Source organism: Ipomoea nil, unplaced genomic scaffold, assembly GCF_001879475.1.
Source record: "Ipomoea nil cultivar Tokyo-kokei standard unplaced genomic scaffold, Asagao_1.1 scaffold0117, whole genome shotgun sequence".
NCBI lineage: Eukaryota > Viridiplantae > Streptophyta > Magnoliopsida > Solanales > Convolvulaceae > Ipomoea > Ipomoea nil.
Genome location: NW_017616545.1, coordinates 726,535 through 740,291, shown reverse-complemented (window position 1 = coordinate 740,291; position 13,757 = coordinate 726,535). Strand labels below are relative to the sequence as shown.

General features: G+C 42.4%; 1 protein-coding gene across 1 annotated transcript; it reads right to left on the bottom strand.

The window, feature by feature from the left end:
* Nucleotides 1-48: 48 nt before the first annotated feature.
* On the bottom strand, nt 49-1,019 carry LOC109159952 (zinc finger BED domain-containing protein RICESLEEPER 2-like). The gene is made up of 3 exons (XM_019308097.1): nt 271-1,019; nt 122-180; nt 49-78 (listed from the first exon to the last, which is right to left on the bottom strand). Exons 1-3 carry the CDS (start codon nt 551-553, stop codon nt 49-51), a joined length of 372 nt encoding a protein of 123 aa, XP_019163642.1. The 5' UTR covers nt 554-1,019.
* Nucleotides 1,020-13,757: the final 12,738 nt, after the last annotated feature.

The window sequence follows — 13,757 nt, the reverse complement described above, 5'->3', positions numbered from 1 at the left end:
CCCAGTTTTCCTCAGTGAATCAGAAATGAAAATTCAGTCATTCACATATCACATTTCACAGAAAACTGGAATGAAAGACTGAAAGTTGAAATGATAAAAAAATTAAATATAACAGCCTTACAGGAATGGTAGGAAGGAAAAAAACAGCAGTCCCAGGTCCTGTGCTTCCAGTGTCCAACTCTGCAAATAAAAGGAAATTAATTAAAAAGGAATCTAAGTTAAAACTAATAAAGTAAAAATAGAATGTTTTAATCTAACACTCTAAGTTACCTTGTTCAAGCCTTTCAACATCATCAATATTTTCATCGATATGTACTGGTTGATTTGGTAACCTCAACCAGTCTTGTTCACATACTAGAGCTTCCACAATTTTAGGAGTTAAGAAACTCCTAAATGCATCTAATACCCTTCCACTAGTACTAAATGCACTTTCTGAGACAACAGTGGATATTGGAACTGCTAGCACATCCCTTGCCATTTTAGAGAGAGTAGGAAATCTCTCACTATTTAGCTTCCACCACCTAAGAATATCAAAGTCAGGACTTTCCTCCATAATTTTTCACTTAAATACACTTGAAGCTCTATTTCTCTAGTGCTTCCACCAGCCTCCATTCTTTGTCTTTTGAGTTGGCTTTTTAACGTAGACTAAGGTCTACCAATTGTGGTATGAGACTAGACAAGTTGCACATCTCATTGGTTACCAGAAGATGATTCAGATTGTTGCACATTGACGGAGTAGGTGGCTGCATAGTCACCATACAATTCTACCATGGCAGCTTGGACCTTTCCTAAACACTGCTCCCCCTTCAGTTCTCCATATAGTTGGACAAACTAGTATGACATATATTCGAATTTATCTCTTGGGTCCAAGATATTTGAAAAGAATATCAAGAAATTCATTTTTTCAGGATCTCCAATATTTTTCAAGTTTAGTTTTCATTTGGGATGCCATTGCCTAAGAAAACAATGAAATACCAAACAGGAAAACATAATCAGAAATCAGATTAATCACATAATCAGATTATTTTTAAAAAAGAGTAAATACCAGCCAAGGTCCCTCGAGTTTGGTGGTTTCACCACCTATAGTCCTTAACTTCCATAATTACCATACGTGGTCCTCCGAGTTGCGAGATCTGACCTGCTATCATCCCGCCGTTAGTTTTTCCCGTCTAAGTCGTCAAAAGCAAGGGTAGAAATGTAATTTGGCATATATAAATGTTTTTTACTCTTTGTGAATCATAGTTGAAAAGTTATCTCAGAGTGCAACGGTGGTGTACTGTTCGTCCGTTGGTGTCGCCGCCGGAATCTGCTGCAATTCAATGGACCGGTGCTATTCCGCTGGCGACGACCTTCCTTCCCGGCGAGCCATCAGAATGGCGGCAACAGTAGAAGACCAACAACACCACCATCCCTGTCTCATCTTCTCTTCTCACCCACCGTTCGTCCTTCTCCTTTCCTCTCTTAGCCGACGAGAAGAAGACGGGAAGTAGCGGATCCTTCGAGAATCGAAGCTACGGCGTCGGGTTGAGCTGAGAGTATTAGAACTGGTTTCGAATTTTACGGTGCGGGGTGGTAGTCAATGAGGAGGCGGCGCTGCGGATTTTACGGTGCGGAATGACACCGGTCCATGAAATTGCAGCGGATTCCAGCGGCGGCACCAACGGAGGAACGGTATTGCGGTACACCATCGCTGCAATAATGCCTCATCTTCCTCGTCTCTGTTTCCTGTTCTTTCTCCACCCCTTTTTAATTCCCCATAAATTTTCTTCAAATCCTCCTTTCTTGTTCAACCAATGAGAATCAAATTGGGATCGGAACAAATTAATACAAGATTACAAACAGTCTTCTACCTTCTTTCTTGAATTGATTGTGCGTATGGTGGAAATTGAGTGGAGCTTAGCTTCCAGCACAGCGTGGAGGATCTCTCCATCTTTTGCTCTGCGTAATTATTGTTTTGATTATGCAATTCTGATTTTTATATTTGGATTTGAGTTTGATTTCAACTCTCTTACTTCGCCCCTGCAGCCAATTGTTGCAAAACTGGACAATGTGGTGGTAAAGAATAAAGTAGAAGAGGGAAAAGGAGATGAGATTGTTGCAAAGGATGAGAATTATGATTCAAAGAAAAGGAGAAAAGTGGGGAGTAGTTTGGAGCTTCTCAAAAGGAGGACGGTGCTTTGGAGATCAATTTTCAATCTGGGCAAATTTGTTGCAAAAAATGGGTTTGGTATGAGCACCCCTTCCTTGTATGTATCATTTTATTATTTTGTGGGTGGACAATTTTTGAACTTTTAATGGATTTCAGGCTAAGATTCGAAGGAGATGATCCAACCATATGTTTGTTTAAATGTTTAATCAAGAACATGCGCTGCTCTTCTTTGGTTAATTCCAGATCAATTCTCACTATCCCACCGCCGCCATTATATGCCTGAACAGATGGTCAAGAGCATGACAAAAATATGGAAAATATGGAAGATGCAGCCAATCTGTCAATGCTACAAAAGAGCTAACTAAGGGCCGGAGAAGGGAGTGCAGACTACTGAGATCGTCTTTGGTGATTGAATTATCAAAACAACACAGACTAAATAAACTTTTCAAAAGAAGGATGGAGATGCTCCCGCTGACTAGTCTGACTCCCATATACTCAGCAGTTTCATCTTGGCAAAAGATACCCGATACAGCCTCTCGCCGACTCCTCCTTCTCCGTACAGATAAGGATTGCAGATGATATTGCACCTGCTGGCTTTCTGTTGTTGAAACATTCTAGACAACACTAATGGAACGAAGTGTTCATTATTATTCCCCTGAGTCTGCCGAGTCCATGTGAGTATTTGCTACATACATATAAGCGTCCATTGTTATTCTGTCGAGTCCGCAGTTGTCCGCGACCGAGGGCCCCAATCCCAGCAGCTACCGCCGACAAAACCGCGAGCTATTGCCACTGCTGAGAGACCGTCGACCACGGACAGCCCTGTCACAACAGACTCCTTCTTCTCCAATACAGGGGTGGTCCGGCGTCGCCTTCCACGACCACTTCTCACCCGTCGCAACCTCGACGGACAAAACCGATGGAGGAGTCCAAGATAATGATCCGGGAAGAACGGAGGTCGCCGGAGGAGATGAGAGCGTCGTTATATCCGCTGCTTCCCATCTTCTGCTTGCCGGCCGAGAGAGAAATGGAGAAGGACGAACGTGGATGAGAAGAGAAGAAGAGACATGGATGGTGGTGTTGTTGGTCTTCTATTGTTGCCGTCAATACCTTAGATGTCAAATTACATTTCTACCCCTACTTTTGACTGCTTTGACGGAAGAAACTAACAGGAGGATGATAGCAGGTCAGATCTCGCAACTCGGAGGACCACGTATGGTAATTAAGGAAGTTAGGGACTATAGGTGGTGAAACCACCAAATTCGAGGGACCTTAGCTGGTATTTACTCTTTTAAAAAAATACAAAAAATGTAAATTTATTAATTACCATTTTAGAACCATTAGCTCCAACCATGTCATCCAACATGCAACTGAAATTTGAAATCTCACTAAAGAAAGTGTTAGAGGTGACATATAGAGAGCAAGATATTCTCACTGTCATCTCATAAAAGCTTTTGAGCAAAATTACAAAGCTTTCAACAGAACACCAATAAAGAAAAGAAGGAACATAATCATCTAGATCAGCTGAAAATGAGGCATCATTTTCTTCATATGCCTCAAACACCTTCTTGTATTATATGACAGAGTTATGCATTATGTAGGTGTTGTTCCATCTTGTTGGGACATCTAGTTGTAAAGCACATTTTGCTTCCACCCCAATCAGATCAGCAAGATCTCTGAAATTTTTGAGCCTTGCAAGTGAGTTCCTGACCGATCTAACAGTATCCCTAACCCTCTTAATAGCACTATCAGCAAATTTTAACCCATCATGGACCACCAATTTCGAAATATGGGCTATGAACCTCATGTGCATGTACTGACTCCTAATAGAGGTTGTACCCCAAGACAACGATTTGTTTCTATAAAAACCCATAGCAGTATCATTGGAAGATGCATTATCTGTAGGGACAGTAAAGACATTTCTAATTCCCCACTCAATCAAACAGCTCTCTAATGCCTTAATTAGCTACATGCTCCCCTTTGTGAGAAGAAATAGGGACAAAAGATATGAAATGTTCAATAATATATGCACATATAATTAATCATCTGCACAGAAGTCTAGGTATTAGTAGTCAAGCTAACCCTTTGAGTGTTATGCCTAAAAAGCTTCTTAAGGTTTAATCTTTCATCTTGGTAAATCTGGTATATATCTCTTGAAATTGTTCCCCTAGAAGGTATACCGAATTTAGGGCAAGCAACCAAAATAAACCTTTTAAACCCTTGCCCCTCAACAAACCTAAATGGAAGCTCATCAATTATTATCACCTCACATAAAGCCCTCCTAATGACTTCCTGATTAAAAACCCAAGACCCTAATTCCCCCAATACCGCCTCAGAACCCTTAGTTGTAGAGGTTGATATAGTAGTGAAAGTGAGCAGTGACTGCCTTGTATCCTTAGAATGAGGATTTTTTTAGACAACCAAACATATGATTTCTTAAAGAGGAAATGCAATGTTTTTTTTTTACTCACTTGCAAAGAGTCTTGCATGACAGTTCAAAATCAGCAGCTTCAACATTCTGCCCAACACCAAGGCTTATATAAGAGATGTGGGAATTAATAGGGCTAACACTTAGCATTAACAACTGATATAATTTCAGCTTTGTAACCTTCGTAACCGACAACTTAATCTAGAGTTAAACACAACTGTTACGACCATTAATTCTTAGAAAATAAATTAGAATTAATTCGAAATTAATTCCTATGAATCAGAATTAACACTTCCATAATGGTACTCCGAAGAGTAGTTTGAGCAGTACCCACGAATGGTGGTTCGAGCAGTACCCACGAATAGTTGTGTGAAGGTTATGATTGGTCAACCATTCAGTCAAATCGATTGGTCAACTCAACTGAGTGGTTAATCTTAGTACCATTCGGATTCACTACTCGGACAGTGGCTCTACGAAAGTTTGGCATAACTTTGTGAAGGTTATGAGTGGTCAACCATTCAGTCAAACCGATTGGTCAACTCAACCGAGTGGTTAATCTTAGTACCATTCGGATTCACTACTCGGACAGTGTCTCTACGAAAGTTTGGCATAACTTTCGGACGACATTTGTAGCAAGGCCAGCCAATTTTTCGGGCGACATTTGTGCTCGCAGGTGCTGACGTACACGAGTCAAGCCTTTTCGGGCTCATTTTGGAATTTGATTTGCACACCCCCTGTGCGTGAGAGAGAGCCTCTATGCTATAAAATTCAACATGCCTTTAAAAAACTCTTGTATATATAGTGGTGCAAACCCACATCCCAAACTAATGTGGGACAAGTGCTTTTACAAAGCCTTTCCACCTTCATTTTCCAACTCAAATGAGTCTACTTTGAGAATCAATTTCTCATTCACCGATTGTCCATTTTGAGCGTAAAATATATCAATCTCTCCGTATCATTGCGAAAAACCTGAATCCACTTTAACCCGATCCAAATCGAAAGTGGAACCCACATATATTTGTACCACAAAATAACCACTTAAATGCCATTTTATGCTAAAAATTCCAACTAGTGTGATGGTGTAGTGTGACATGAGCCACTCCATGCGCATTTTTTGGTCAATTCTCTACTAGTGTGCGTTTTGGCTTAGCGTAAATTTCCCTCTTTCTTCTTATCACTTCTAGAATAACGTCATCGAGCTAACCAGTGTCATGTAGAGCTCTGCACTTTTTTGAAGGATGCAATGGTGACCTGAATTCTAGAAGTTGGCTCACCTCATGTTTTCCCACTCTTATATATGCAAGGATAACTTAAAGTCTATTTTAGCTTTTTTGATGGACTCTTTTGCTTCCCCTCATGCCTTTTTCTTTGAGAAGAGGGATTCACACAAGCTCACCATAAAAAGATATCACCTTTTGTCTCATGTCACATCGAGAAAGTATCTTCGTTGTCTTACCACCTTATCTTTTCACAAGCCCTTTCTCATGTACACTCACTTTTTGAAGGATCCAAGACCAATGTCCAAGAGAACAATGCATTGAATCTCAAGCAAGCATGCAAGAAATATATATATAAACCTAATATGACCCTATACAATCCTCACAATGGTGTAAGAGGTAATTTCTAAACAAATTTCAAAGAATTGAGCTTGTCAAACAATCACTTCACAACAATTGCAAGATAAAATAACAACAAAACAAAATTGAATCCCAATACCAATTGAATAGAGTCTTTGGGATTAGTTAGATTATTTCTGCATTAGTTTCCTTCCTTTTGGGTATATCTCAGTATATATAAGGTGGTGTAATCTTCATTGTATACTGAATATCAAAAGCTTATTCACTCAACATATGATCCTATGGCCAACCAACATGACCAACCTCTTCCCCCTGCTAATCACAATGCGCCGATAGATTCCTCCGGATAGCCGGTGCGGTGCCTGAACACTGTAACCCGAACATGCTCCATCAAGCACACCGCTATGTCTCTATCAAGCTGACTGCCACAAATTATCACTTTTGGAGAGAGCAACTTGTGCTCTTTTTATGTGGACAGAACCTGTATGGCACCAATTCGTGCACGCCGGAATTCATCGTCGCCTCTACCTCGATGCGGCTCCGGTTGTTAACCCTCTCCACGCTCTATGGATTCAACAAGATAAGTCCATCCTTAGCATGCTTATTTCGTCGTTAACAGAAGAGGTGATATATATCGCCATCGGCCATTCCACATCTAGGTCGGTTTGGGTGGCGGTGTTGACGACTCTCAACTCTACCTCGCAGGCGCGATCGCTCAGTCTTCTCACACAGCTCCAAAGTTTTCGTCAAGGTGACTCCATGCCGGCGGAGTATCTCGACAAATCCCAGGTTCTGGTTGAACAGCTTGCCCAATCTAGCTGTAACACCCCTAATTTTTAAAACTTTTAAAGCTTATGGAATAAAGGCAAATCTATTATTAATTCCCAAACAGAGCATAAACTAAACATAGTAGTCGGGGTGCTATGCCACGTCTGAGCTGGAGAACTCAGATGCACAGGCTAAACTAACTACAAGGCATAAACCATAATTAATACCCAAATATAAATCAAGGCACGCAGGCCATCTTATCAAGGCTAGAACTATCTAAACTAAGTCCACGAATCCAACTAGCGCGCTCCGAAGCTACTCAACTGTCCCTGAAAAACATTCGGTGTAACAACCGTCAGCGAATAATGCTGGTAACCCACTCCAACGCGTTAAGTACAATATAAGTAGATATAAGAAACTCATTTTGAAACTGGAATACATATATACTTACGAGACTCTAGTTTAAATCCAAGATTAAGACTCAAGGCATATTAACAGACTCAATATCATAGAATAATCATAAGAACTAATAGGCACCCTAAACATGCAATGCAAGACATAACAGGCAGATAAGCATGCAAATAACAAGTAGAGGCAACTGAGGCATTCAATACAATCAATTAGCAAGTAGTCATCAAAGCACACAATTCATCTTCCAACCTTACACCAAGTTCCAACCTTGTAACTCCCTTCCGTCCTTATATCAGTTCCAACCTATACCTCCAGGCCACCCTTATATCCCCACCCCTTATGCCTCCGGGCAACTACATGCCCCCACCGACAAACTACCTTTCAACCACCAACATATCAAGATGATGCCGCAGTGCCATTCAATGATTCGCACCTCTAGTGCCAATATCAAGGGGTTAGCCCATATAGCTCTAACATGACACCGCAACACTTATAACCTGACCCATGCTCAAAGGCAAGCAAGTCTAAGGTGAGTGTGTGCCTTTAACACAGTCACCGCTATGGCCTGTACCTTTAGTACAATGACTGGGCACAAGTGGTGCCAACCGCCAACAATTCTTTTCCACCAATCACAATCTCATCATCATCATCATCAGTCACATTGGCCATTTCGCAATGACCACGATACTCATCACCATTCAATCAATCAACACATAATCACATAACAATCAAGACACAACAACGACGACACGTATTACACATAAAATCCTAGAACGATGCCTAAAACACCAAACGAGACTCATACACGACAAACGGGGTACAACAGGACACGAGGAAACAACAAACAGGTGAAAACATAACAACACCCACCAACTTTCCAGCGGGTGGGCGGCGGGTGAAGGACCACCCGGCGGCGGCGGCTACAGTTCCAACGGGTGCCCGGCGAGCAGTCGCCTGCCCGCTGGAAACCGAGTAAGGGGGCAGCGGGTAGGTGGCGGGGCACCCCTGCCTCCACCTACCCCCCACTGACTCGTAGGTAATATTTTGGTCCCGGGATCTTTCGTGGAACCCGAAACCATGTCCAGACGCATTCAAACACCAAACGACAACACCACGTATTCGATTAATGGAATTAAACCAAGTATTACACTAACTACGTTCTAACACGATTCCTAAACAGGCCAAGACTCCACATTAATCAAGCAACGGCTCCGGAGCATCCGGAATCACAAAAACATCAAGAAACCTATATGCAAAGTCCTAAACACAAGTCCTAGGCTAGACTCAACACCCGATCATGCATAATCCCACCCAAATATTCCAAGAACATCATAGTAAGAAATTTACGATATAAACCCTAGGGCTCTAGACATAATCAAAATACAAGATCGTTCATATAATCAATCATAGTATCAAGAACATCAAGATTATCACATAAACATAAAGATTATCACATAAACACAATATAAACCCTAGGCAAAGCTCTATCAAGACTCAAACACAGAATCATATATCAAAGGAGTCAATGAATAAGATATAGCAAGGAAAATAGGTTTTGTTGAGACATGGGTTACCTCTTAGCCCTAATCAATATCCTTGGCTACTAAGGTTCTTCTCTAAGATTCTTCTCCCAATTGATCTTCCTAGGCTAGTTAGTGGGGGAACTCCTTGGCTGGGGTTCCTGCGAGTGATTTCGTGTGAGGGAAGGGAGAGGAAGGGTTCTATCTGCTTCCTAATCTCCTATTTATATGTCTAAGAGAAACCTATTCAAGGTTTGAGTAATAAGGCCCGCTTTCCCCATTCCCTATGGGTTTAATGTTCCTTGTTCAGGTAAGGGTTCACGATTCATCGTGGACCACCTAAGTTAATTAAGGGGATTATAATTTGATTAAATCCCTTTTAATTATTTTAATTAGCGAGATTAATTTAATAATTAATTCGGATTTGAAGGTCGTAACATGGGGTGTTACACTAGCCGTCCGATCGGCTCGATGAAAAGAATCTCCATGTTTTCCGGGGTTTTTGGTCGGAATATCGTGGACTCGTCGCGTCTCTCACCAGAAAGAGTGCGTCCTTGACCATCCTGGAGGTTGCTGACCTCCTCTCGATGCACCAGTATCTGTTTCCAGAAGATACAAGTCCAGTTCTTCTTCCATCACCATTTTCCCGAACTCACAACGACGGCAATTGTGGTTGCGGACGCCACTATAGAGGGCAACGAGGATGAGGCTAGAGAGGGTGTGTGCTATAAGTTTTGTGAAGTCAAAGGCCACACCGCCTTAACTTGCTACCGAACGATCATGGATGCATCCGGCCAACGGCCTGTTCCTTCGCAATCGGGAACCCATGCGACTGCTTCACCATAAGCACACTTGGCTTATCAGCAACCTTAGGATGATTTTAACACAGCCCTTTTTTCCAATGTTTGGTTCCCAGACACCGGAGCGAATGCCCATGCCACACCAAATGTTGACGGCTGAATGATGTAGAACCGTACACTGGCAATGAAACTCTACGTGTTAGCGGTGGCTCAGGTTTGTTGATCCTAAACCTAAGTTCTTTATCTATACCCTCCAAGTTACAGTCACTGTCTCTAAATAGCATTCTACATGTACCCAAGTTACGTGCCTCTTTGTGGTTTGCGCAAAAATTTACGCAAGACAACACTGTTTATTTTGAGTTTCATCCCTCTCATTTTATTGTGAAGGACCGTATCACCCAACAAGTTCTACTTCGAGGTCCCAGCAAAGGAAGGATGTACTCGCTCACTACGTCATCTCCGGTCGCCCTAATGTCTGTTAGAGCATCCCCGTAAATTGGCATAATCGCCTTGGTCACCCGCACACTTGGGTTCTCCGTTAGGTTCTTTCTAGTTGTCCCGTTAATTGGTCTTTTCGTTCCCTTAATAATATATGTACTGCATGTTAGATAGGTAAGTCTGCGCGCTTCCCACTCTAACGAATTGACCACTCTAGTACCTCTGTTCTTGAGTTAGTGTACACGAACATTTGGGGACCCTCTCCAGTTCCGTCAGTTGATGGCTATCAATATTTTGTACTATTTGTAGATGACTTCTCACGTTACATTTGGTACTATCCGATGAAATTAAAAACTAACATATATTCTACATTTAATACATTTCGTTCTTCGTTTGAAAAATGTTTTTCACGTCCTATTAAGTGTATCTAATCAAACCTGGGCAGTGAATACCGCAAACGTCACTCCGTGTTCACTGTCGTAGGGATTTCACACAGACAGTCCTACCCACACACGCACCAACAAAATGGCCGTGTGGAACACAGGCACCGTCATGTCGTTGAGACCGAGCTAGCTCTGTTGGCCCAAAGTCATGTTCCCAAAAATACTGGTCTTACGCATTCGAGTCTGTGGTGCATTTGATAAACCGTATGCTGTCCTCGGTTACTCAAAACACCAGTCTGTATTCTTGTCTGTTTCATAAGTCCCCTAGTTATAATCTGTTGCGTGTGTTTGGGTGTGAATGCTTTCTGTGTTTGTGGCCATATAACAGGAACAAAATGGATTATCGTTCTGTGTCCTGTGTTTTCCTGGGATACCCATAATATTTCAGTGGTCATAGGTGTTTAGACAGAACCTCAGGGCACATTTATATTACAAGGCATGTGCGTTTCAACGAGGAAGCCTTCCCGTTTTTAAGAGAACCGGGCATGATCTTTGATGTCTCCAACGGTGTTACTCCTCCCTCATAGCCGAGGACATGCGCACAGGTTCACCACCCGTCACCGACACTAGGATATCCACCTTCACTCCCTATCCCGTCACAACCACCAGTGCCCAACAGTCGACCTACTGAACAGACGCGCGAACTGCCTTCTTCGTCGACGGGGGATACAGCAACTTCCTCTTTCCAACCGTCGACGTCTTCGACTACAACGGGTCATCGCCGGCGGAGTCACCCCACCACTCGCACTCATGGAATGCAGCTCCGAACTACAACCCATGCACAACGGCACCATCCGACGACCATGGTCGCTTTAGTCGATGATGATGAACCAACATGCCATTCGCAGGCTATGAAGCTTCCACATTGGAATAATGCGATGGATAGTGAATTCAATGCTCTTCTGCACAATCAGACCAGGCAGTTGGTACTGGTACACCGCGACATGAACATCATCGGCTGTAAGTGGGTTTTTCGCGTCAAATGGAAGTCCGATGGTACCATTGAACGGTACAAAGCCCGATTGGTAGCCAAGGGGTTCAACCAAGTACCAGTCAAAGACTATCTTGAAACGTATAGTCCCGTGGTCAAACCGATCACTATCCGGCTACTTTTGGCCTTTGCGGTCTCAAATCAAGGGACCATGCGGCAACTTGATTTCCATAACGCATTCATCAATGGGCGCATTACTAGGATATCTACATGTGGTAGCCAGTTGGCTACGCCAATATGAATTTCCTCGATCATGTTTGTAAGCTTCAACCTTCTCTATACGGGCCAAAGTAGGCACCTCGTGCCTGGTTCATGAGGCTGCATGATTTTTTAGTGCAAATTGGGTTCCGCCCTTCAAAAATGGATGTATTTTTATTTATTTATGATTCTGGGCAGACTCGTGCATACATTCTGGTTTATGTAGACGATATCTTGTTACTGGGTAATTATTCCGATATGATTGACTGTATAATGTCTAAACTGTCCTCAGTATTTAAAATTCGCGATCTTGGCAGGCTGTTGTTTTTTTAGGCATTGAAGCTGTCTACGTTGCGGATGCCGTGGTGTTGTCACAACAACGTTATATGACGGAGCTTCTTCGCAAGGCAGGTGTGCAGTCTTGCAAATCGCCCGCCACCCCGATGTCTTTAGCCACTTCGAATCCCACTGACGGCCCGACCTTGCTGGATGATCCCACGCCGTATCGTCAGCTTATTGGTTCTGTGATATGCCTGCTGATCACCCTCCCAGACTTGTCGTTCGTTGTGAACCGGTTATGCCAGTTTATGCACAACCCAACACAAGACCATTGGGCGGCTCTTAAACGTGTGTTGCGGTATGTGAAAGGAACCCTGAGTCTCGGCCTTCGACTCACGCCTTCTTCATTGCCGGTCGTACATGCCTTTTCAAACTCCAACTAGGCTGGCTGCTTGATTGATAGGAAGTCCACGGTGGGCTATGTAGTGTTCCTTGGCCCGAATCTGGTTTCTTGGGTTTCCTTGAAATAACGCACCGTTACGCGCTCCTCAACCGAAGCGGAGTACAAGGCCCTGGCCGATGCAGCTGCGGAGGTCACATGGATACAATCCCTGTAGCGTGAATTTGGTTTACATCCTTCGATGGTACCAGTGCTCTGATGTGACAATCTGGGAGCGACATACCTTTGTGCCAACCCTGTTTTCCACGCCCGGATGAAACACGTAGAAGTGGACTACCATTTCGCCCGTGACAAGGTGTTATCCGGAGAACTCAAGGTTAACTTTGTTTCAATCCATGATTAACTAGCAGACATTTTCACTAAAGTCGTGTCTACTACTTGGTTTAATGGTCTTCTTGTTAAGCTTGCCGTTATCGTGTGTCCCCCGTCAGCTTGAGGGCGTGTATTGAGTAGTTAGAGTCTTTGGGATTAGTTAGATTATCTCTGCGTTAGTTTCCTTCCTTTTGGGTATCTCTCTGTATATATAAGGTGGTGTAATCTTCACTTTATATTGAATATCAAAAGCTTATTCACTCATCTACACAATCATCAAAAGAGTATGAATACCAAGGAAAGCTCAAAGTGTTCCACACTTTAAAATGAACATTGTTCTCGATGTTCAGGCACATGGGTGTGGGGGTCAAATGGTAATTCCCCTTTCTACACTTTAGAAGTGTGGTATGGGGTCGGGGTTTCCACACTTACAAGTGTGACCGGGGTCTAATCAAAACACATGACAAAGAAGGATATAAGAAAAATAGGAACTCCCTTTCTTGGTGAGATATTCCCCCCGAAGAAGCCCTACGATATGATCCCTTTACCCAACGAACTAAATCATCAACTCCGAGCCATAGCTTTTCCAAAACCCAAAAAACATGCATTAAGATTAGTGAGGCATTCGCAACTATTCACATGAGCACAAAGAAATAACATGGAGTTCAAGGAAATTGAGATAGCTAAAAAGCAAACACAAAAGTGTATACACACACACATTAAAGTTTCATATTTAAAGTATTGACAATGATTTTTTTTTCTTTCTACTTTTTATTTCATTATTCAAAAATACGGAAGAAAAAATGTAATATGCTTTATAATTATTAGAGAATTTGAATCCAATAGTAGGATAGTAAAATAGGTAAACAAAAATGCTAATGAGTATCTAATAAAATAATAAGGTACAAAAATGTCTAAACAAATGTCACCCTAATTAATAGTATTACTCTTCTATCAACAGTTGGGTGAATATCGACAGTTCC

Coding starts and splice junctions, on each gene's coding strand:
- LOC109159952 (XM_019308097.1), bottom strand. CDS start 553: ATGGAGGAAAGTCCTGACTTTGATATTCTTAGGTGGTGGAAGCTAAAT. Junction 181..270: donor TGTTGAAAGGCTTGAACAAG/GTAACTTAGAGT, acceptor TTTTATTTGCAG/AGTTGGACACTGGAAGCACA. Junction 79..121: donor TTTTCCTTCCTACCATTCCT/GTAAGGCTGTTA, acceptor TTCAACTTTCAG/TCTTTCATTCCAGTTTTCTG.